We start from the raw sequence: 22,091 nt of genomic DNA on the forward strand, positions 1-22,091 counted from the left end.
GGCCGGCAAGGTAATCAATACTGATCAATCACTCTGTCATGACCCTGATATACACATCCTCTACCTGGCAAGGTAATCAATACTGATCAATCACTCTGTCATGACCCTGATATACACATCCTCTACCTGGCAAGGTAATCAATACTGATCAATCACTCTGTCATCACTCTGTCATGACCCTGATATACACATCCTCTACCTGGCAAGGCAAGGTAATCAATACTGATCAATCACTCTGTCATGACCCTGATATACACATCCTCTACCTGGCAAGGTAATCAATACTGATCAATCACTCTGTCATGACCCTGATATACACATCCTCTACCTGGCAAGGTAATCAATACTGATCAATCACTCTGTCATGACCCTGATATACACATCCTCTACCTGGCAAGGTAATCAATACTGATCAATCACTCTGTCATGACCCTGATATACACATCCTCTACCTGGCAAGGTAATCAATACTGATCAATCACTCTGTCATGACCCTGATATACACATCCTCTACCTGGCAAGGTAATCAATACTGATCAATCACTCTGTCACAACCCTGATATACACATCCTCTACCTGGCAAGGTAATCAATACTGATCAATCACTCTGTCACAACCCTGATATACACATCCTCTACCTGGCAAGGTAATCAATACTGATCAATCACTCTGTCATGACCCTCTACCTGATACACAATCATCCTCTACCTGGCAAGGTAATCAATACTGATCAATCACTCTGTCATGACCCTGATAATCACACAATCACTCTGTCATGACCCTGATACACACATCCTCTACCTGGCAAGGTAATCAATACTGATCAATCACTCTGTCATGACCCTGATACACACATCCTCTACCTGGCAAGGTAATCAATACTGATCAATCACTCTGTCACATATTGCTGCTCTTTAACTATTTGTTATTTTTATTTATATATTTTTACTTTCTTAAAAGTGCATTGTTGGTTAAGGTCTGTTGTATTCAGGGCATGTGACAAACATTAGGTCTGTGTGTGTGTGTGTGTGTGTGTGTGTGTGTGTGTGTGTGTGTGTGTGTGTGTGTGTGTTCCAGGGTGATGGTAACATTAGGTGTGTGTGTGTGTGTGTGTTCAGGGTGATGGTAACATTGGGTCTGTGTGTGTGTGTGTTCCAGGGTGATGGTAACATTAGGTGTGTGTGTGTTCCAGGGTGATGGTAATATTAGGTCTGTGTGTGTGTGTGTGTGTTCCAGGGTGATGGTAACATTAGGTCTGTGTGTGTGTGTTCCAGGGTGATGGTAACAGTAGGTGTGTGTGTGTGTGTGTGTGTTCCAGGGTGATGGTAACATTAGGTCTGTGTGTTGTGTTCCAGGGTGATGGTAACATTAGGTGTGTGTGTGTGTGTGTGTACCAGGGTGATGGTAACATTAGGTGTGTGTGTGTTCCAGGGTGATGGTAACATTAGGTGTGTGTGTGTGTGTGTGTGTGTGTGTGTGTGTGTGTGTGTGTGTGTGTGTGTGTGTGTGTGTGTGTGTGTTTCCAGGGTGATGGTAACATCCGGTATTATGAGATCAGTTCTGAGAAGCCCTACGTTCAGTTCCTCACTGAGTATTACTCCCTACTGCCTCAGAAAGGATTGGGTAAGAACACACACACACACACACACACACACAGACCTAATGTTACCATCACCCTGGAACACACACACACACACGCACACATACACATATACACACACATAATACTGCTTCAGAAAGGATTGGGGAAGCACACACACACACAAACAGACACACACACACACACACACATATATACACATACACACATACACACATATACACACACACAAACAGACACACACACACACATAATACACACACACAAACAGACACACACACACATAATACTGCCTCAGAAAGGTTTGGGGAAGCACACACACACTACATGGACTGTGTCTAGGCTGTGTATAGACTGTGTATAGGCTGTGTCTAGGCTGTGTCTAGGCTGTGTCTAGGCTGTGTCTAGGCTGTGTATGGGGTGTATGGACACTGTGTACTAGGCTGTGTATAGGCTGTGTCTAGGCTGTGTCTAGGCTGTGTATAGGCTGTGTCTAGGCTGTGTCTAGGCTGTGTCTAGGCTGTGTATAGACTGTGTATAGGCTGTGTCTAGGCTGTGTCTAGGCTGTGTCTAGGCTGTGTCTAGGCTGTGTCTAGGCTGTGTATGGGCTGTGTATGGACTGTGTATAGGCTGTGTATAGGCTGTGTCTAGGCTGTGTCTAGGCTGTGTATAGGCTGTGTCTAGGCTGTGTCTGGACTGTGTCTAGGCTGTGTATGGACTGTGTATAGGCTGTGTCTAGGCTGTGTCTAGGCTGTGTATGGACTGTGTCTAGGCTGTGTATAGACTGTGTCTAGGCTGTGTATAGACTGTGTCTAGGCTGTGTATAGACTGTGTCTAGGCTGTGTATGGACTGTGTATAGGCTGTGTATAGGCTGTGTATAGGGTGTGTATAGGCTGTGTCTAGGCTGTGTCTAGGCTGTGTATAGGCTGTGTCTAGACTGTGTCTAGACTGTGTCTAGGCTGTGTCTAGGCTGTGTATAGGCTGTGTCTAGACTGTGTCTAGACTGTGTCTAGGCTGTGTCTAGGCTGTGTATAGACTGTGTCTAGGCTGTGTATAGACTGTGTATGGACTGTGTATGGACTGTGTATAGACTGTGTCTAGGCTGTGTATAGGCTGTGTATGGACTGTATATAGGCTGTGTATAGACTGTGTATAGGCTGTGTATAGGCTGTGTATAGACTGTGTATAGACTGTGTCTAGACTGTGTCTAGGCTGTGTATGGACTGTGTCTAGGCTGTGTCTAGGCTGTGTCTAGGCTGTGTCTAGGCTGTGTATAGGCTGTGTATAGGCTGTGTATAGACTGTGTCTAGGCTGTGTATGGACTGTGTCTAGGCTGTGTATAGACTGTGTCTAGGCTGTGTATAGACTGTGTCTAGGCTGTGTATAGACTGTGTCTAGGCTGTGTCTAGGCTGTGTCTAGGCTGTGTCTAGGCTGTGTCTAGGCTGTGTATGGACTGTGTCTAGGCTGTGTCTAGGCTGTGTCTAGGCTGTGTATGGACTGTGTATAGACTGTGTATAGACTGTGTCTGGGCTGTGTATGGACTGTATATAGACTGTGTATAGACTGTGTATAGGCTGTGTATAGGCTGTGTATAGACTGTGTATAGACTGTGTATAGACTGTGTATAGACTGTGTCTAGGCTGTGTCTAGGCTGTGTATGGACTGTGTCTAGGCTGTGTCTAGGCTGTGTCTAGGCTGTGTCTAGGCTGTGTCTAGGCTGTGTCTAGGCTGTGTATAGGCTGTGTATAGGCTGTGTATAGACTGTGTCTAGGCTGTGTCTAGGCTGTGTCTAGGCTGTGTCTAGGCTGTGTATAGACTGTGTCTAGGCTGTGTATGGACTGTGTATAGGCTGTGTATAGGCTGTGTATAGACTGTGTCTAGGCTGTGTATGGACTGTGTATAGACTGTGTCTAGGCTGTGTATAGACTGTGTATAGGCTGTGTATGGACTGTGTATAGGCTGTGTCTAGGCTGTGTCTAGGCTGTGTCTAGGCTGTGTATAGACTGTGTATAGGCTGTGTATAGGCTGTGTATAGACTGTGTATAGGCTGTGTATAGGCTGTGTATAGACTGTGTATGGACTGTGTATAGGCTGTGTATAGGCTGTGTATGGACTGTGTATGGACTGTGTATAGACTGTGTATGGACTGTGTATAGACTGTGTATGGACTGTGTATAGACTGTGTATAGACTGTGTATAGGCTGTGTATAGACTGTGTATAGACTGTGTATAGGCTGTGTATAGACTGTGTATAGACTGTGTATAGACTGTGTATGGACTGTGTATAGACTGTGTATAGGCTGTGTATAGGCTGTGTATAGGCTGTGTATAGACTGTGTATAGGCTGTGTCTAGGCTGTGTATGGACTGTGTATGGACTGTGTCTAGGCTGTGTATAGACTGTGTATAGGCTGTGTCTAGGCTGTGTATGGACTGTGTATAGACTGTGTATGGACTGTGTATAGACTGTGTATGGACTGTGTATGGACTGTGTATGGACTGTGTATGGACTGTGTATGGACTGTGTATGGACTGTGTATGGACTGTGTATGGACTGTGTATAGACTGTGTATAGACTGTGTATAGGCTGTGTCTAGGCTGTGTCTAGGCTGTGTCTAGGCTTTGTATGGACTGTGTCTAGGCTGTGTATAGGCTGTGTATAGGCTGTGTATAGACTGTGTATAGGCTGTGTATAGGCTGTGTATAGGCTGTGTATGGACTGTGTATAGACTGTGTATGGACTGTGTCTAGGCTGTGTATGGACTGTATATAGACTGTGTATAGGCTGTGTCTAGGCTGTGTCTGGACTGTGTCTGGACTGTGTCTAGGCTGTGTATGGACTGTGTATAGACTGTGTCTAGGCTGTGTATGGACTGTGTATGGACTGTGTATGGACTGTGTATAGACTGTGTCTAGGCTGTGTATAGACTGTGTATAGACTGTGTATAGACTGTGTATAGACTGTGTCTAGGCTGTGTATAGACTGTGTCTAGGCTGTGTATAGACTGTGTCTAGACTGTGTATAGACTGTGTCTAGGCTGTGTATAGACTGTGTCTAGGCTGTGTATAGACTGTGTCTAGGCTGTGTATAGACTGTGTCTAGGCTGTGTATAGACTGTGTCTAGGCTGTGTATAGGCTGTGTCTAGGCTGTGTATGAACTGTGTCTAGGCTGTGTCTAGACTGTGTATAGACTGTGTCTAGGCTGTGTATGGACTGTGTCTAGACTGTGTCTAGACTGTGTATAGACTGTGTATAGACTGTGTCTAGGCTGTGTATGGACTGTGTCTAGACTGTGTCTAGACTGTGTATGGACTGTGTATAGGCTGTGTATGGACTGTGTATAGGCTGTGTATGGACTGTGTCTAGGCTGTGTATGGACTGTGTCTAGGCTGTGTATGGACTGTGTCTAGGCTGTGTATGGACTGTGTCTAGGCTGTGTCTAGGCTGTGTCTAGGCTGTGTCTAGGCTGTGTCTAGACTGTGTATGGACTGTGTCTAGGCTGTGTATAGGCTGTGTATAGGCTGTGTATAGACTGTGTATGAACTGTGTATAGGCTGTGTATAGACTGTGTATAGACTGTGTATGAACTGTGTCTAGGCTGTGTATAGACTGTGTATAGACTGTGTCTAGGCTGTGTATAGACTGTGTCTAGGCTGTGTCTAGGCTGTGTATAGACTGTGTATAGACTGTGTATAGGCTGTGTATAGACTGTGTATAGACTGTGTCTAGGCTGTGTATAGACTGTGTCTAGGCTGTGTATAGACTGTGTATAGACTGTGTCTAGGCTGTGTATAGACTGTGTCTAGGCTGTGTATAGGCTGTGTATAGGCTGTGTATAGACTGTGTATAGACTGTGTCTAGGCTGTGTATAGACTGTGTCTAGGCTGTGTATAGACTGTGTATAGACTGTGTATAGACTGTGTCTAGGCTGTGTATAGACTGTGTCTAGGCTGTGTATAGGCTGTGTATAGGCTGTGTATAGGCTGTGTATAGGCTGTGTATAGACTGTGTATAGACTGTGTATAGACTGTGTCTAGGCTGTGTATAGGCTGTGTATAGACTGTGTATAGGCTGTGTATAGACTGTGTATAGACTGTGTATAGACTGTGTATAGACTGTGTCTAGGCTGTGTATAGACTGTGTCTAGGCTGTGTCTAGGCTGTGTCTAGGCTGTGTATAGACTGTGTATAGACTGTGTATAGGCTGTGTATAGACTGTGTATAGACTGTGTCTAGGCTGTGTATAGACTGTGTCTAGGCTGTGTATAGACTGTGTATAGGCTGTGTATAGGCTGTGTATAGGCTGTGTATAGACTGTGTATAGGCTGTGTATAGACTGTGTATAGGCTGTGTATAGGCTGTGTCTAGGCTGTGTATGAACTGTGTATGAACTGTGTATAGGCTGTGTATAGGCTGTGTATAGACTTTATAAACAGATACATTATACCTAATAACATGGAGAGTTTGACTGTTTCTGCTTTATTCTATGGATACATTATACCTAATAACATGGAGAGTTTGACTGTTTCTGCTTTATTCTATGGATACATTATACCTAATAACATGGAGAGTTTGACTGTTTCTGCTTTATTCTATGGATACATTATACCTAATAACATGGAGAGTTTGACTGTTTCTGCTTTATTCTATGGATACATTATACCTAATAACATGGAGAGTTTGACTGTTTCTGCTTTATTCTATGGATACATTATACCTAATAACATGGAGAGTTTGACTGTTTCTGCTTTATTCTATGGATACATTATACCTAATAACATGGAGAGTTTGACTGTTTCTGCTTTATTCTATGGATACATTATACCTAATGATAACCCATTCAATGTTCCGTGATTCAGATTAAAAATATATACTGACATATATATATATATATATACCCTTATGTTCACCTCTGACCTTGTGAACTCTGACCTCTCCAGGGGTCATGCCTAAGCGCGGTCTGGACGTGAGTTCCTGTGAGGTGTTCCGGTTCTATCGCTTGGTCACGGTTAAGGACCTGGTCGAACCACTCTCCATGATCGTCCCTCGCAGGGTAGAATTACACACCACTCTTCGTGGACACCGGTTCTACCATCTAATGACAATTAAGGACATATTTTTAATGTATTTCAGTGTAGAGGACTTAATGCAACTGTAACATCGACGCTTTGGCAATATTTATTCAATGTTTGTCATGCCAATAAATCAATTAGAGTTTTCAGAGAAAGAGAGCGAGGTAGAGAAGGAGATGAAGAGAGAGAGGGAGCGGGAAGGGGAGAGGGAGAAAGCGAGCGAGGTAGAGGAGATAAAGAGAGAGAGAGAGGGAAGGGGAGAGAGGAAGAGAGAGGGAGAAAGCCAGCGAGGTAGAGGAGATAAAGAGAGAGAGAGAGGGAAGGGGAGAGAGGAAGAGAGAGGGAGAAAGCGAGGTAGAGGAGATAAAGAGAGAGAGACAGGGAAGGGGAGAGAGGAAGAGAGAGGGAGAAAGCCAGCGAGGTAGAGGAGATAAAGAGAGAGAGAGAGAGAGAGTGGGAAGGGGAGAGAGGAAGAGAGAGGGAGAAAGCGAGCGAGGTAGAGGAGATGAAGAGAGATAGAGAGAGCGGGAAGGGGAGAGAGGAAGAGAGCGAGGCAGAGAAGGGGATGAAGAGAGAGAGTGGGAAGGGGAGAGAGAAAGAGAGAGAGTTCACTCAACTGTTTTATGTCCTCTCTCCAGTCCCCAAAGACCTTCCAGGATGACATCTTCCCCATGACAGCAGGCAACGAGGCGGCCCTGACGGCTCAACAGTGGCTCTCGGGGATCAATAGAGGTCAGTGTAACTGGGAGCCAAGATGGGCGACTATGGCTCTCAGTTGCATAGAAAGGCCTGTATAATAGGGAAACTGGCAAACCCGTAGGCCTCATCTATCCACCTTATTCCTCGTTCAATATAGGGACACTGGTGCCAACATGGCTGACCAGCAGGGATTACAAAACACAGTTTCTTCAATCCCCAAACACAAGGCTTCATCCCAAATGGCACCCAATTCCCTAACGGTCTGATCTAAAAGTAGTGGACTCAATAGAGGGAAAAGGGTGCCATTTGCGACGCACCTTAAACCATTGTTCCACCCCAACAGGCCCGGTGCTGATGTGTCTGAAACCTGGCAGTAAGATAGCCAACCCCTACCCTGAGACCCTACCCAGGAGGGGGCTGAGCAACTTCCAGAGTGGGGGACCAGGAGAGACAGGGTTCACGGAGCAGACCTTCCTCCAGGAGCAGCTGGCCTACCAGGACGCCAAGTACCCCAGGGAAGTGGCTGATCTGTCGGGCTGGCAGCCAGACGAGACCCAGGCTCCGGGTTGGGCCTACACTCCCCACTGTTGTGAGCCCTCAGAGTGCCCTCCTCCCAGGACAGAGAGTGAGGTGAGTGGGATAGGCTGTCATAGGCTACACATGAAGGCCTACCTCCAGATGTGTAGCCTATAGCCTGTTTTGTCTTTAGAAAAAACCTCTAAATCTGATTTTGCTCTGGTTCGGAGTGTGTTTCGGAGTGTGTTTCGGAGTGTGTTTCGGAGTGTGTTTCGGAGTGTGTTTCAGAGTGTGTTTCGGAGTGTGTTTCGGAGTGTGTTTCGGAGTGTGTTTCGGAGTGTGTTTCGGAGTGTGTTTCGGAGTGTGTTTTGGAGTGTGTTTCGGAGTGTGTTTCGGAGTGTGTGTTTCGGAGTGTGTGTTTCGGAGTGTGTGTTTCGGAGTGTGTGTTTCGGAGTGTGTGTTTCGGAGTGTGTTTCAGAGTAGTGTGTTTCTGAGTAGTGTGTTTCTGAGTAGTGTGTTTCTGAGTAGTGTGTTTCTGAGTAGTGTGTTTCTGAGTAGTGTGTTTCTGAGTAGTGTGTTTCTGAGTAGTGTGTTTCTGAGTAGTGTGTTTCTGAGTAGTGTGTTTCTGAGTAGTGTGTTTCTGAGTAGTGTGTTTCTGAGTAGTGTGTTTCTGAGTAGTGTGTTTCTGAGTAGTGTGTTTCTGAGTAGTGTGTTTCTGAGTAGTGTGTTTCTGAGTAGTGTGTTTCTGAGTAGTGTGTGTTTCTGAGTAGTGTGTGTTTCTGAGTAGTGTGTGTTTCTGAGTAGTGTGTGTTTCTGAGTAGTGTGTGTTTCTGAGTAGTGTGTGTTTCTGAGTAGTGTGTGTTTCTGAGTAGTGTGTGTTTCTGAGTAGAGTGTGTTTCTGAGTAGAGTGTGTTTCTGAGTAGAGTGTGTTTCTGAGTAGAGTGTGTTTCTGAGTAGAGTGTGTTTCTGAGTAGAGTGTGTTTCTGAGTAGAGTGTGTTTCTGAGTAGAGTGTGTTTCTGAGTAGAGTGTGTTTCTGAGTAGAGTGTGTTTCTGAGTAGAGTGTGTTTCTGAGTAGAGTGTGTTTCTGAGTAGAGTGTGTTTCTGAGTAGAGTGTGTTTCTGAGTGTGTTTGAGTGTGTTTCTGAGTGTGTTTGAGTGTGTTTCTGAGTGTGTTTGAGTGTGTTTCTGAGTGTGTTTGAGTGTGTTTCTGAGTGTGTTTGAGTGTGTTTCTGAGTGTGTTTGAGTGTGTTTCTGAGTGTGTTTGAGTGTGTTTCTGAGTGTGTTTGAGTGTGTTTCTGAGTGTGTTTGAGTGTGTTTGAGTGTGTGTTTCAGAGTAGTGTGTTTGAGTGTGTGTTTCAGAGTAGTGTGTTTGAGTGTGTGTTTCAGAGTAGTGTGTTTGAGTGTGTGTTTCAGAGTAGTGTGTTTGAGTGTGTGTTTCAGAGTAGTGTGTTTGAGTGTGTGTTTCAGAGTAGTGTGTTTGAGTGTGTGTTTCTGAGTGTGTTTCTGAGTGTGTTTCTGAGTGTGTTTCTGTGTGTTACAGCTCCTTCAGGCATTCTACAGACAACAAGAGGAGATCAGGGGACTGAAAGACCAGCTCAACCAGAAAAAGGTTGTATATACCGAGTGTTCTAAACATTAAGAATACCTTCCTAATATGGAGTTGCACCTCCCCCTTTTCTCCTCAGAACAGCCTCAATTCTCTGAATTCTGAGTGTTCTAAACATTAAGAACACCTTCCTAATATGGAGTTGCACCTCCCCCTTTTCCCCTCAGAACAGCCTCAATTGGTCAGGGACTCTACAAGGTGTCGTAAGCGTTCCACAGGGATGCTGGCCCAGGTTGACTCCAATGCTTCCCACAGTTATGTCAAGTTAGCTGGATGTCCTTTGGGTGGTGGACCATTCTTGATGCACACGGGAAACTGTTAAGCGTGAAAAACCCAGCAGCGTTGCAGTTCTTGACACAAACCGATGCGCCTGGCACCTCCTACCCCGTTCAAAGGGACTTAATAAATATTTTGTCTTTGCCATTTACCCTCTGAATAACACACAGACACAAGTCTCAATTGTCTCAAGGCTTAAATATCCTTCTTTAAGCCGTCTCCTCCCACTTCATCTACATGTCTCCTCCCCTTCATCTACATGTCTCCTCCCCTTCATCTACCTGTCTCCTCCCCTTCATCTACTCTGATTGAAGTGGATTTAACAAGTGACATCAATAAGGAATCATATCTTTCACCTGGATTCACCTGGTCAGTCTATGTCATGGAAAGAGCAGGTGTTCTTAATGTTTTGGACACTCTGTGTATGTGTGTGGTCTGGTATATGTATCTGGTCTAATTTGTGTGTGTATGTGGTCTAGAGGTCGACCGATTATGATATTTCTACGCCGATACCGATTATTGGAGAACCAAATAAAGCCGATACCGATTATTGGAGAACCAAATAAAGCCGATACCGATTATTGGAGAACCAAATAAAGCCGATACCGATTATTGGAGAACCAAATAAAGCCGATACCGATTATTGGAGAACCAAATAAAGCCGATACCGATTAATTGGCTGATTTTTTAAACAATGTATTTGTAATAATGACAATTACAACAATACTGAACGAACACTTATTTTAACTTAATATAATACATCAATAAAATCAATTTAGCCTCAAATGAATGATGAAACATGTTCAATTTGGTTTAAATAATGCAAAAACAAAGTGTTGGAGAAGAAAGTAAAAGTGCAATATGTGCCATGTAAGAAAGCTAACGTTTCAGTTCTTTGCTCAGAACATATGAAAGCTGGTGGTTCCTTTTAACATGGCCCCCCAATGGTGGAACAAACTCCCTCACGACGCCAGGACAGCGGAGTCAATCACCACCTTCCGGAGACACCTGAAACCCCACCTCTTTAAGGAATACCTAGGATAGGATAAAGTAATCCTTCTCACCCCCCCTTAAAAGATTTAGATGCACTATTGTAAAGTGGCTGTTCCACTGGATGTCTTAAGGTGAACGCACCAATTTGTAAGTCGCTCTGGATAAGAGCGTCTGCTAAATGACTTAAATGTAATGTAAATGTAACATGAGTCTTCAATATTCCCAGGTAAGAAGTTTTAGGTTGTAGTTATTATAGGACTTACAGGACTCGAACCAGGAACACATCGACAACAGCCACCTTCGAAGCAGCGTTACCCATGCAGAGCAAGGGGAACAACCACTCCAAGGCTCAGAGCGAGTGATGTTTGAAACGCTATTAGCGCGCACCCCGCTAACTAGCTAGCCATTTCACATCGGTTACACCAGCCTAATCTCGGGAGTTGATAGGCTTGAAACAGGCTTGAAGCACAGGGAAGAGCTGCTGGCAAACGCACAAAAGTGCTGTTTGAATGAATGCTTACGAGCCTGCTGCTGCCTACCACCGCTCAGTCAGACTGCTCTATCAAAGATCAAATCATAGACTTAATTATAACATAATAACACACAGAAATACGAGCCTTTGGTCATTAATATGTTCGTATCCGGAAACTATAATATCGAAAACAAGACGTTTATTCTTTCAGTGAAATATGGAACCTGTAAGGGTTTTCCTGTGGTGAAGTAGAGGAGGACCAAAACGCAGCGTAGTTATATTGATTCATGTTTAATAAAAACAGATAAACATGAACACTACAAAACAATAAACGTGGAAAACCAAAAACAGCCCTATCTGGTGCAAAACACAGAGACAGGAACAATCACCCACAAACACACAGTGAAACCCAGGCTACCTAAGTATGATTCTCAATCAGAGACAACTAATGACACCTGCCTCTGATTGAGAACCATACTAGGCCGAAACATAGAAATATCCAAATCATAGAAAAACAAACATAGACTGCCCACCCAACTCACGCCCTGACCATACTAACTAAATACAAAACACAGGAAATAAAGGTCAGAACGTGACAGAACCGTTCTGTATTTGATCTAACGTGTGGCATCCCTAAGTCTAAATATTGCTGTTACATTATACAACCTTCAATGTTATGTCATAATTATGTACATTTCTGGCAAATTAATTACGGTCTTTGTTAGGAATAAATGGACTTCACACAATTCCCAACGAGCCAGGCGGCCCAAACTGCTGCATATTCCCTGACTCAAGTGACACAATTTCCCTAGTTATAAGAAATTCATGTTAGCAGGCAATATTAACTAAATATGCAGGTTTAAAAAATATATACTTGTGTATTGATTTTAAAGAAAGGCATTGATGTTTATGGTTAGGTACATTGGTGCAACGACAGTGCTTTTTTCACAAATGCGCTCGTTAAATCACCCGTTTGGCGAAGTAGGCTGTGATTGGATGAGAAATTAACAGGCACCGTTATAAGGTTATATAAGGTTATATGCAATATCATGTGTAGTTAACTAGTGGTTAACTAGTGATGCAAAAACGAATCCCCGAGCTGACAAGGTAAAAATCTGTCATTCTGTCCCAGGTAGTTAACCCACCGTTCCTAGGCAGTCATTGAAATTAAGAATTTGTTCTTAACTGACTTGCCTACTTAATTGTTAAAGACGTGGTACCGAAGTGGGGACCACAATCAGCAGAAATGCTCAAGAGCGCCACCATAGAGGTTGATAAACCTCAAACTTTCATTAAAATTGACATACAATATACTGAATTAAAGCTACACTCGTTGTGAATCTATCCACCAAGTCAGATTTGTAAAATGCTTTTCGGCGAAAGCATGAGAAGCTATTATCTGATACCATGCACCCTCAAAATACTGCACCGTCACTTAAAACGACAGATTTTGCCGTCGCAAACGAAAACGCTGAAATAAAATATAAAACATTCATTACCTCTGACGAGCTTCTTTCTTGGCACTCCTAGATGTCCCATAAACATCATTTAGGGTCTTTTTTCGATTAAATCGGTCCATATATAGCCTAGATATCGAACTACGACTCCGTCGCGAGTAAAGAAAAAAAAATAGCATTTCATAACGTAACGTAATTTTTTTTAATTCAAAAAGTCGACGATAAACTTTCACAAAACACTTCGAAATACTTTTGTAATGCAACTTTAGGTATTAGTACACGTTAATAAGCGATAAAAATCCTCAGGAGGCGATGTGAAATCATTAGCTTGTCTGTGGAGGAAATGCTGTCTTCAAAAGGTCGAACCAAAATCTGGGCGGGGACAGTAGGAAAGGAGTTCCCTTGTTTCAGTTAGACCAAGAATCAATTGCACAACAAATGACGTGACTCTAGACAACCTGGGGAAGCTGTAGCCAATGAAAACTCGGCTCTATGTAATTCTGTTCGCTTTTTACAATTGCCTGTAGTCGCGGAAGAATATATTTTTCCATTTTCAGTGAACAGATTTTCATGCACTATTCGACGAAACGCACGTTCTGTAAATGGCACAGGCGTGATTTAAACAGTTTTGGAAACGTCTGAGTGTTTCCTATCCACACACACTAATCATATGCATGTACTATATTCCTGGCATGAATAGCAGGGCGCTGAAATGTTGCGCGATTTTTAACAAAAAGCTGCGGAAAATCTGCTTGAATTCTGAACTTCCCTAAGAGGTTATTAAATAAAGGTGTAAAAAAAAAAAAATCTGATTACCGATTGTTATGAAAACTTGAAATCGGCCCGAATTAATCAGCCATTCAGATTGACCGGTCGACCTCTAGTGTGGTCTGATATGTGTGTGTGTGTCTAGTCTGGTCTGGTGTGTGTGTCTGGTCTGGTGTGTGTGTCTGTGTGTGTGTCTGGTGTGTGTGTGTGTATCTGGTCTGGTGTCTGGTCTGTGTGTATCTGGTCTGGTGTGTGTGTGTGTGTGTGTCTGGTCTGGTGTGTGTGTGTGTGTCTGGTGTGTGTGTGTGTGTGTCTGGTCTGGTGTGCGTGTGTGTCTGTTCTGGTGTGTGTGTGTATCTGGTCTGGTGTGTGTGTGTGTGTGTGTTTGTCTGGTCTGGTGTGTGTGTGTGTGTGTGTGTGGTGTGTGTGTGTGTCTGGTCTGGTGTGTGTCTGGTCTGGTGTGTGTCTGGTCTGGTGTGTGTGTGGTGTGTGTGTGTGTGTGTCCGGTGTGTGTGTGTGTGTGTCCGGTCTGTGTGTGTCTGTTTCTGGTGTGGTGTGTGTGTGTGTCTGGTCTGGTGTGTCTGGTCTGGTGTGTGTCTGTTCTGGTGTGTGTGTGTGTGTGGTCTGGTCTGGTCTGCTGTGTGTGTGTGTCTGGTCTGGTCTGCTGTGTGTGTGTGTCTGGTCTGGTATATGTGTGTGTGTGTGTGTGTGTGTGTGTGTCTGGTCTGGTCTGGTGTGTGTGTGTATCTGGTCTGGTATATATGTGTGTGTGTGTGTGTCTGGTGTATCTGCTGTGGATGATATCAGGGGACAACCTTTGATCAGATCACTGTGTGGTTTTGTGTAGGTCCAGATCACACAGCTGGAACTGGAGATCAAGAACACCAGAAATAACATGAGAGCCACCTTCTGAATGATTCAACCAATCACATTAGAAGAGCCTTCTGAATCAACCAATCACATGAGAGCCATCTTCTGAATGATTCAACCAATCACATGAGAGCCATCTTCTGAATGATTCAACCAATCACATGAGAGCCATCTTCTGAATGATTCAATCAATCACATTTGAAGAGCCTTCTGAATCAACCAATCACATGGTAGCAGCTTTTGGAATCAACCAATCACATAAGAGCCATCTTCTGACTCGACCAATCACACGAGAGCCATCTTCTGATTCAACCAATCACATGAGAGCCACCTTCTGATTCAACCAATCTTTTGTATTTTGTATTTATTAAGGATCCCCATTAGTTCCTACCAAGGCAGCACCTACTCTTCATGGGGTCCAGCAAAATTAAGGCAGTTATACAATTACAAACATTACAATATATCCACAAAACATTTTGTGGCTTCAACTACCACAAAAACCATGTGTGTACGACTAGACAGTTAAGAACAAATTCTTATTTTCAATGACGGCCTAGGAACAGTGGGTTAACTGCCTTGTTCGGGGGGAGAACGACAGATTTGTACGTTGTCAGCTCAGGGGATTCGATCTTGCAACCTTTGGGTTACTAGTCCAACGCTCTAACCACTAGGCTACTCTGCCGCCCCAATCCCTCATCTACTTTGAGCCAGGAGAGATTCACATGGCATTAATGTTAGCTCTCCGTGTACATTTAAGGGCCAGCCGTGCTGCCCTGTTCTGAGACAACTGGAATTTTCCTCTTTGTGGCACCTGACCACACAACCGGACAGTAGTCAAGGTGTGACAAAACTAGGGCCTGTAGGACCTGCCTTGTTGATAGTGTTGTTAAGAAGGTAGAAACTAGGGCCTGTAGGACCTGCCTTGTTGATAGTGTTGTTAAGAAGGTAGAAACTAGGGCCTGTAGGACCTGCCTTGTTGATAGGGTTGTCAAGAAGGTAGAAACTAGGGCCTGTAGGACCTGCCTTGTTGATAGGGTTGTCAAGAAGGTAGAAACTAGGGCCTGTAGGACCTGCCTTGTTGATAGTGTTGTTAAGAAGGTAGAAACTAGGGCCTGTAGGACCTGCCTTGTTGATAGTTCTGTTAAGAAGGTAGAAACTAGGGCCTGTAGGACCTGCCTTGTTGATAGTGCTGTTAAGAAGGTAGAAACTAGGGCCTGTAGGACCTGCCTTGTTGATAATGTTGTTAAGAAGGTAGAAACTAGGGCCTGTAGGACCTGCCTTGTTGATAGTTCTGTTAAGAAGGTAGAAACTAGGGCCTGTAGGACCTGCCTTGTTGATAGTGCTGTTAAGAAGGTAGAAACTAGGGCCTGTAGGACCTGCCTTGTTGATAATGTTGTTAAGAAGGTAGAAACTAGGGCATGTAGGACCTGCCTTGTTGATAATGTTGTTAAGAAGGTAGAAACTAGGGCCTGTAGGACCTGCCTTGTTGATAATGTTGTTAAGAAGGTAGAAACTAGGGCCTGTAGGACCTGCCTTGTTGATAGGGTTGTTAAGAAGGTAGAAACTAGGGCCTGTAGGACCTGCCTTGTTGATAGTGTTGTTAAGAAGGTAGATCAGGGTTTTATTATGGACAGACTTCTCCCCATCTTAGCTACTGATGTATCAATATGTTTTCACGACAATTTACAATCCAGTGTTACTCCAAGCAGTTTAGTCTCCTCAACTTGCTCAATTTACATGTTATTCATTTTATTTTTTATTTTATTTCACCTTTATTTAACCAGGTAGGCAAGTTGAGAACAAGTTCTCATTTACAATTGCGACCTGGCCAAGATAAAGCAAAGCAGTTCGACACATACAACGACACAGAGTTACAAGATTTAGTTTAGGGTTTAGTGAATGACTTGTCACAAATACAATGCTTTTAGTTTTATGTATATTTAGGACAAAATTATTTCTGAAACTGACTGCGGGTCTTTGTTAAGTGTTCCAGTGATTTCACTAGCTGTGGTAGTTTACATAGTATAGTATTGAGTCATCAGCACACACAGACACACTGGCTTTACTCAGAGCCATTGGCAGGTCATTAGTAAACATTGAAAAAAGTAAAGGGGCCTAGACATCTGCCCTGGGGAACGCCTGACTCTACCTGGATTATGTTGGAGAGGCTTCCATTAAAGAACACCCTCTGTGTTCTGTTAGACAGGTAACTCTTTATCCACAATATATAGCAGGGGGTGTAAAAGCTATGACACAAGTTTTTCCAGCAGCAGATTCTGATCGATAATGTCAAAAGCTGCACTGAAATCTAACAAAACACTAGCTGTGGTAGCAATCCATTTTTATCATACATTTTCTCTCAGCCAATCATCACTAATTTGTGTAAGTGCTGTACTTGTTGAATGTCCTTCCCTATAAGCGTACTGAAAATCTCTTGTTAATTTGGTTTATTGTGAAATAGCATTGTATCTGGTCAAACACCATTTTTCTCAAAACATTTACTAAGGGTTGGTAACAGGCTGATTGGTTGGCTGTTTGAGACAGTAAAGGGTGCTTTACTATTCTGGGTAGTGGAATGATTTTCGCATCCCTACAGGGCTGAGGGCATACACTTTCCTGTAGGCTTAGATTGTAGAGATGGCCAATAGGAGTGGCAATATCGTCCGCTATAGTCCTCAGTCATTTTCCATCCAAGTTGTCAGAACAAGGTGTCTTGACATTGTTGATAGACAACATCAAAAAAAGATCACCTCTTCCACACTCAATTTCCGGAATTCAAAATGACATTTGCGTTCCTTTCAGAATTTGGTCAGTTATACACGGATGTGTAGGTTCAGAATTTGGTCAGTTATACACGGATGTGTAGGTTCAGAATTTGTTGTTGGCATGTCATGCATAAGTTTGCCAATTAAAAAAAATTGTTGGAAATATCAATGGGTTTTGTGATGAAAAAGACATCTGATTCAATGAATGATGGAGCTGAGTTTGCCTTCTTGCCCAAAATGTTACTTAAATTATCATTCTTTATATAGTATATATATATATATATTATAGTACAGTTTCTTATTTTTGTTAAGTTTTAGTCGTGATTTCTCAATTTACAGTACGCCAATCGGCTGTGCAGACAGATTTATTTGCCATTCCTTTTGCCTCATCCCTCTCAATCACAAAATTGTTCCAATTCTCATTAGTAACTGGAATATGTAGTTTCATAAATGTATGAAGTGTCTAGTTGCTCATTACACACCACAGACCAACAGATATTATGTACATCTTCAACGTAGGAATCACTACAAAACATATTGTCATTGACCTCTAAAACCACTATATTAGTGGCCCAGCCTTTGGAACTTTTTTTTTCTAGTTGTGGCTACTGTATTGTGATCAATACATCCTATGGATTTGGATAGAGCAAATTTCTGCAGCATTAGTAAAGATCAATCGTTGTGGATTATTCAATCCCTGTGCTGTTTGTAAATAACCTAGTTTCTACCTTCTTAACAACCCTATCAACAAGGCAGGTCCTACAGGCCCTAGTTTCTACCTTCTTAACAACACTATCAACAAGGCAGGTCCTACAGGCCCTAGTTTCTACCTTCTTAACAACACTATCAACAAGGCAGGTCCTACAGGCCCTAGTTTCTACCTTCTTAACAACCCTATCAACAAGGCAGGTCCTACAGGCCCTAGTTTCTACCTTCTTAACCCAGGTTGCAGGCACTGGTTAACAGTTTGAAGCTTTTTCTTGAGCGATGAAAACCAGTAAGTCACCCAGAAAATATACTTCTCTGTTGACATCTCATACGTTATCAACCATTTCACACACGTTATCCAGATACTGACTGTTAGCACTTTGTCTATAGCCGCTTTCGGTGAGGCAGGTGAACTTGAAGCACCTATTACTTCAACAGCATTTGACATGAGATCCTCCCTAAGCTTTACAGGAATGTGACTCATAAACAGCAACATGATATGAACATAAAAACATTAACACCTCCACTATTGGCATTCCCGTCTCTCTTCTGAAGATGGCGAAGCCATGTATCTCTACCACCGTATCAAAGGTATTTGTTTTCAGATTGTCAGTATATGAATGTTATTAGCAAGTTATTCATTTCATGAACCTGTTAATGTGGCCTATTTTGTTTTGCACTTTTCTGGGATTCTAGATGTTTTTATTGCTTTTATGGAAGGCTTATCAGAGATAGGTGACATGTGATATTTATGTTTCTCGTCGATAGTACAAGGTGAGCTGCACACAGTGGGTCTTCCTACTAGGGCACACTGCCTCAGTGCGATCAGTATAACTCCAGTTCAAAGGCTCATAATTACTGCAAATAGCTGTTGGATCAATAGAGTTATTCAGGGGAGTTACAGAGACATAAATGTCTGGGACGATTTGCAGCAGGACTACGACAACTCAGCGACACAAAGGGATTATCTGAGCAGGGCTTGGCTCACTGATAAATCATTGTCTCAATGGAGCCAAGATGATTTGGATGGACTTGTCTCAACGCAGCCTAAACATGAGCAGACTGGGTCAAGGAGCCAAGATGATTTGGATGGACTTGTCTCAACGCAGCCTAAACATGAGCAGACTGGGTCAAGGAGCCAAGATGATTTGGATGGACTCCCCGTCATTCCTGTCGAGGTTTCTTCCGTTTTCTCCCCCCCAAAAAAGTGTAGAAGTTACCAGACCAAAACACCATAACGCCCTCACAAAAATAAAAGTTATTGATCCAAAATAAATGCAGATTAGCCCATGTCATATCTTTAAGATCCATTTTTCAGAATGATGCAGCTCTATAGAAACAGTTTTATATTTCACCATGATGTTAGATGTTGATAATTAAAAGAGGTTTGGTGATGAGACATACACTTTGTCCCACGACATCTGATTATTTAATATTACAGTCAAAAAACAGCCTTGGTTGAGTGTTGGCTGGTCAGATTGAAAAGTATTTCTCTAGCTATGGTCCCTGAGTTTGTTAACTATAAATCAGTTCTACAGTGAGTTTAAACGCAGTGGTTCTCAAACCTTTCCTCTGGAATCCCCCCCCCCCCCAGTTGTTTCACCACGTTGTTGTAGCCCTGAACCACCTTATGCACCAAGCCGAGGGCCGTGTTCCCTCGTTCAGACATTACGTATCCATCCACCAAGCCGAGGGCAGAGTTCCCTCATTCAGACATTACGTATCCATCCACCAAGCAGAGTTCCCTCATTCAGACATTACGTATCCATCCACCAAGCAGAGTTCCCTCGTTCAGACATTACGTATCCATCCACCAACGGTTGTGTGCCACGGCAGACACTGCAGTCGGCACCAGATTGTTAGTTCAGCAACAAAAACCGACGCAAATGTGCAACTATGGTGCAAAACAGACAGTTGGCTTTAGATTGACAAATACATTGGCACAGTGAGCACTTCTCTTCAAAATACTTAAGTTGGGTTAGCTAGTGAATTTGAACCATATTAGCATTGACACGAAATAAATCAAAACAAGACATGGTAACTAGTTGAAAACAAGTCACGATTCCCCACATGTCATTTTGTTGTTGACAGCCATCTGGCCAACCAGCACCACAGGCACTCACGGTATTCTGCCACATTGAAGCCATCGAACGTTATGTGGTTAGCCGACACGTAAACATTTACGATTTGAGCTGACAAGCCGCGAACGTTCAAGTTTATTCTTTGAGCTGTATCTGTAAAAGATATTTATTTGCATATGTAAATTGGATTGGGTTGTGTTGAATTACGCTTTTTGACTGCAAGTCCCAGAATGCCTTGCGAGAGGAATGAGTGATAACGCGCCAATTATGTGCAGGTGTTGGGTGATTGTAGCTGACTTTCCGACAGGCATCTTACCTGCATCGCTCTGTACCAAAACAAAATTGTTGTTAAATGTAACGTGAACAGGTATTCTTACTAAAAGAAGCTTTCGTATCAAACCCGACGTCCCGAGTCATTACTAAAGAGGTTAGTTAATCTAAAAAGCGGGACCACGCGTGTTGAATGTAAAGCCCTTTTGGTCTAGTTCACGGCGATACGGTCGCGTTAGAATGGAGCCGTCGCTCATTAGATAATAAAATGAACAGAAATAACAACAGAAGGACAAGAAGCAAAATGTTAAGATTTTATTTACAAAGTCAATTTTTTGTACGTTTTCTTTTTTTTTTGCCTTACAGAAAGTTAAAAAAAAAACAGCCACAACCGGCCAGTGTACACAGTACGTCCCCAATTACACCCCATTCCCTAAGTAGTGCACCACTTTAGACCAGGACCCCCATGGCAACCCCATTCCCTAAGTAGTGCACCACTTTAGACCAGGACCCCCATGGCAACCCCATTCCCTAAGTAGTGCACCCTAAGGATTAGGGTGTGATTTGAGACGTAAAGCCAGAGTGATGTTACCTCTGGGTCCAACCCTAACCCGAAACACAGGGAGGAGAGACAAGACAGCACTGACAAAACACAAAACAAAAAAATCCCATGAAAAAACTATTTTAAAAAGCTCTGACGGCAGAAACAAAACAAAAAAACTCCAGCTAATGGAACCCCATTCCCTAAGTAGACCAGGACCCCATGGGAACCCCATTCCCTAAGTAGACCAGGACCCCATGGCAACCCCATTCCCTAAGTAGACCAGGACCCCATGGCAACCCCATTCCCTAAGTAGACCAGGACCCCATGGCAACCCCATTCCCTAAGTAGACCAGGACCCCAGGCACCCCATGGCAACCCCATTCCCTAAGTAGACCAGGACCCCATGGCAACCCCATTCCCTAAGTAGACCAGGACCCCATGGCAACCCCATTCCCTAAGTAGACCAGGACCCCATGGCAACCCCATTCCCTAAGTAGACCAGGACCCCATGGCAACCCCATTCCCTAAGTAGACCAGGACCCCATGGCAACCCCATTCCCTAAGTAGTGCACTACTTTAGACCAGGACCCTATGGCAACCCCATTCCCTAAGTAGTGCACTACTTTAGACCAGGACCCTATGGCAACCCCATTCCCTAAGTAGTGCACTACTTTAGACCAGGACCCTATGGCAACCCCATTCCCTAAGTAGACCAGGACCCTATGGCAACCCCATTCCCTAAGTAGTGCACTACTTTAGACCAGGACCCTATGGCAACCCCATTCCCTAAGTAGACCAGGACCCTATGGCAACCCCATTCCCTAAGTAGTGCACTACTTTAGACCAGGACCCTATGGCAACCCCATTCCCTAAGTAGTGCACTAGACCAGGACCCTATGGCAACCCCATTCCCTAAGTAGTGCACTACTTTAGACCAGGACCCTATGGCAACCCCATTCCCTAAGTAGTGCACTACTTTAGACCAGGACCCCATGGCAACCCCATTCCCTAAGTAGTGCACTACTTTAGACCAGGACCCTATGGCAACCCCATTCCCTAAGTAGTGCACCACTTTAGACCAGGTCCTATTTGAACCCTATTCCCTAAGTAGTGCACTACTTTAGACCAGGTCCTATTTGAACCCTATTCCCTAAGTAGTGCACTACTTTAGACCAGGTCCCCATTTGCAACCCCATTCCCTAAGTAGTGCACTACTTTAGACCAGGTCCTATTTGAACCCCATTCCCTAAGTAGACCAGACCCCATTTGAACCCTATTCCCTAAGTAGTGCACTACTTTAGACCAGGTCCTATTTGAACCCTATTCCCTAAGTAGTGCACTACTTTAGACCAGGTCCTATTTGAACCCTATTCCCTAAGTAGTGCACTACTTT

General features: G+C 43.6%; 1 protein-coding gene and 1 long non-coding RNA gene across 2 annotated transcripts in view; one reads left to right on the top strand and one right to left on the bottom strand.

Moving 5' to 3' along the window:
• LOC115125580 (coronin-2B-like) overlaps positions 1–19,208 on the top strand; it is a 41,313-nt gene extending 22,105 nt beyond the window's left edge. The window contains exons 8-13 of the mRNA XM_065025190.1: positions 1,527–1,623; positions 6,542–6,654; positions 7,312–7,405; positions 7,716–8,002; positions 9,429–9,497; positions 14,308–19,208. Coding sequence (XP_064881262.1) covers positions 1,527–1,623; positions 6,542–6,654; positions 7,312–7,405; positions 7,716–8,002; positions 9,429–9,497; positions 14,308–14,373 — 726 coding nt within the window. The 3' untranslated portion in view covers positions 14,374–19,208. The remainder of the gene's footprint in view (positions 1–1,526; positions 1,624–6,541; positions 6,655–7,311; positions 7,406–7,715; positions 8,003–9,428; positions 9,498–14,307) is intronic.
• A 1,246-nt stretch (positions 19,209–20,454) lies between these two features.
• On the bottom strand, positions 20,455–21,905 carry LOC135574234 (uncharacterized). The gene is made up of 2 exons (XR_010465250.1): positions 21,640–21,905; positions 20,455–21,287 (listed from the first exon to the last, which is right to left on the bottom strand). It is a non-coding gene; the product is annotated as an uncharacterized LOC135574234 (long non-coding RNA).
• Between the last annotated feature and the right edge of the window lie 186 nt (positions 21,906–22,091).

This window comes from Oncorhynchus nerka, linkage group LG12 (assembly GCF_034236695.1).
Source record: "Oncorhynchus nerka isolate Pitt River linkage group LG12, Oner_Uvic_2.0, whole genome shotgun sequence".
NCBI classification, from domain to species: Eukaryota; Metazoa; Chordata; class Actinopteri; order Salmoniformes; family Salmonidae; genus Oncorhynchus; species Oncorhynchus nerka.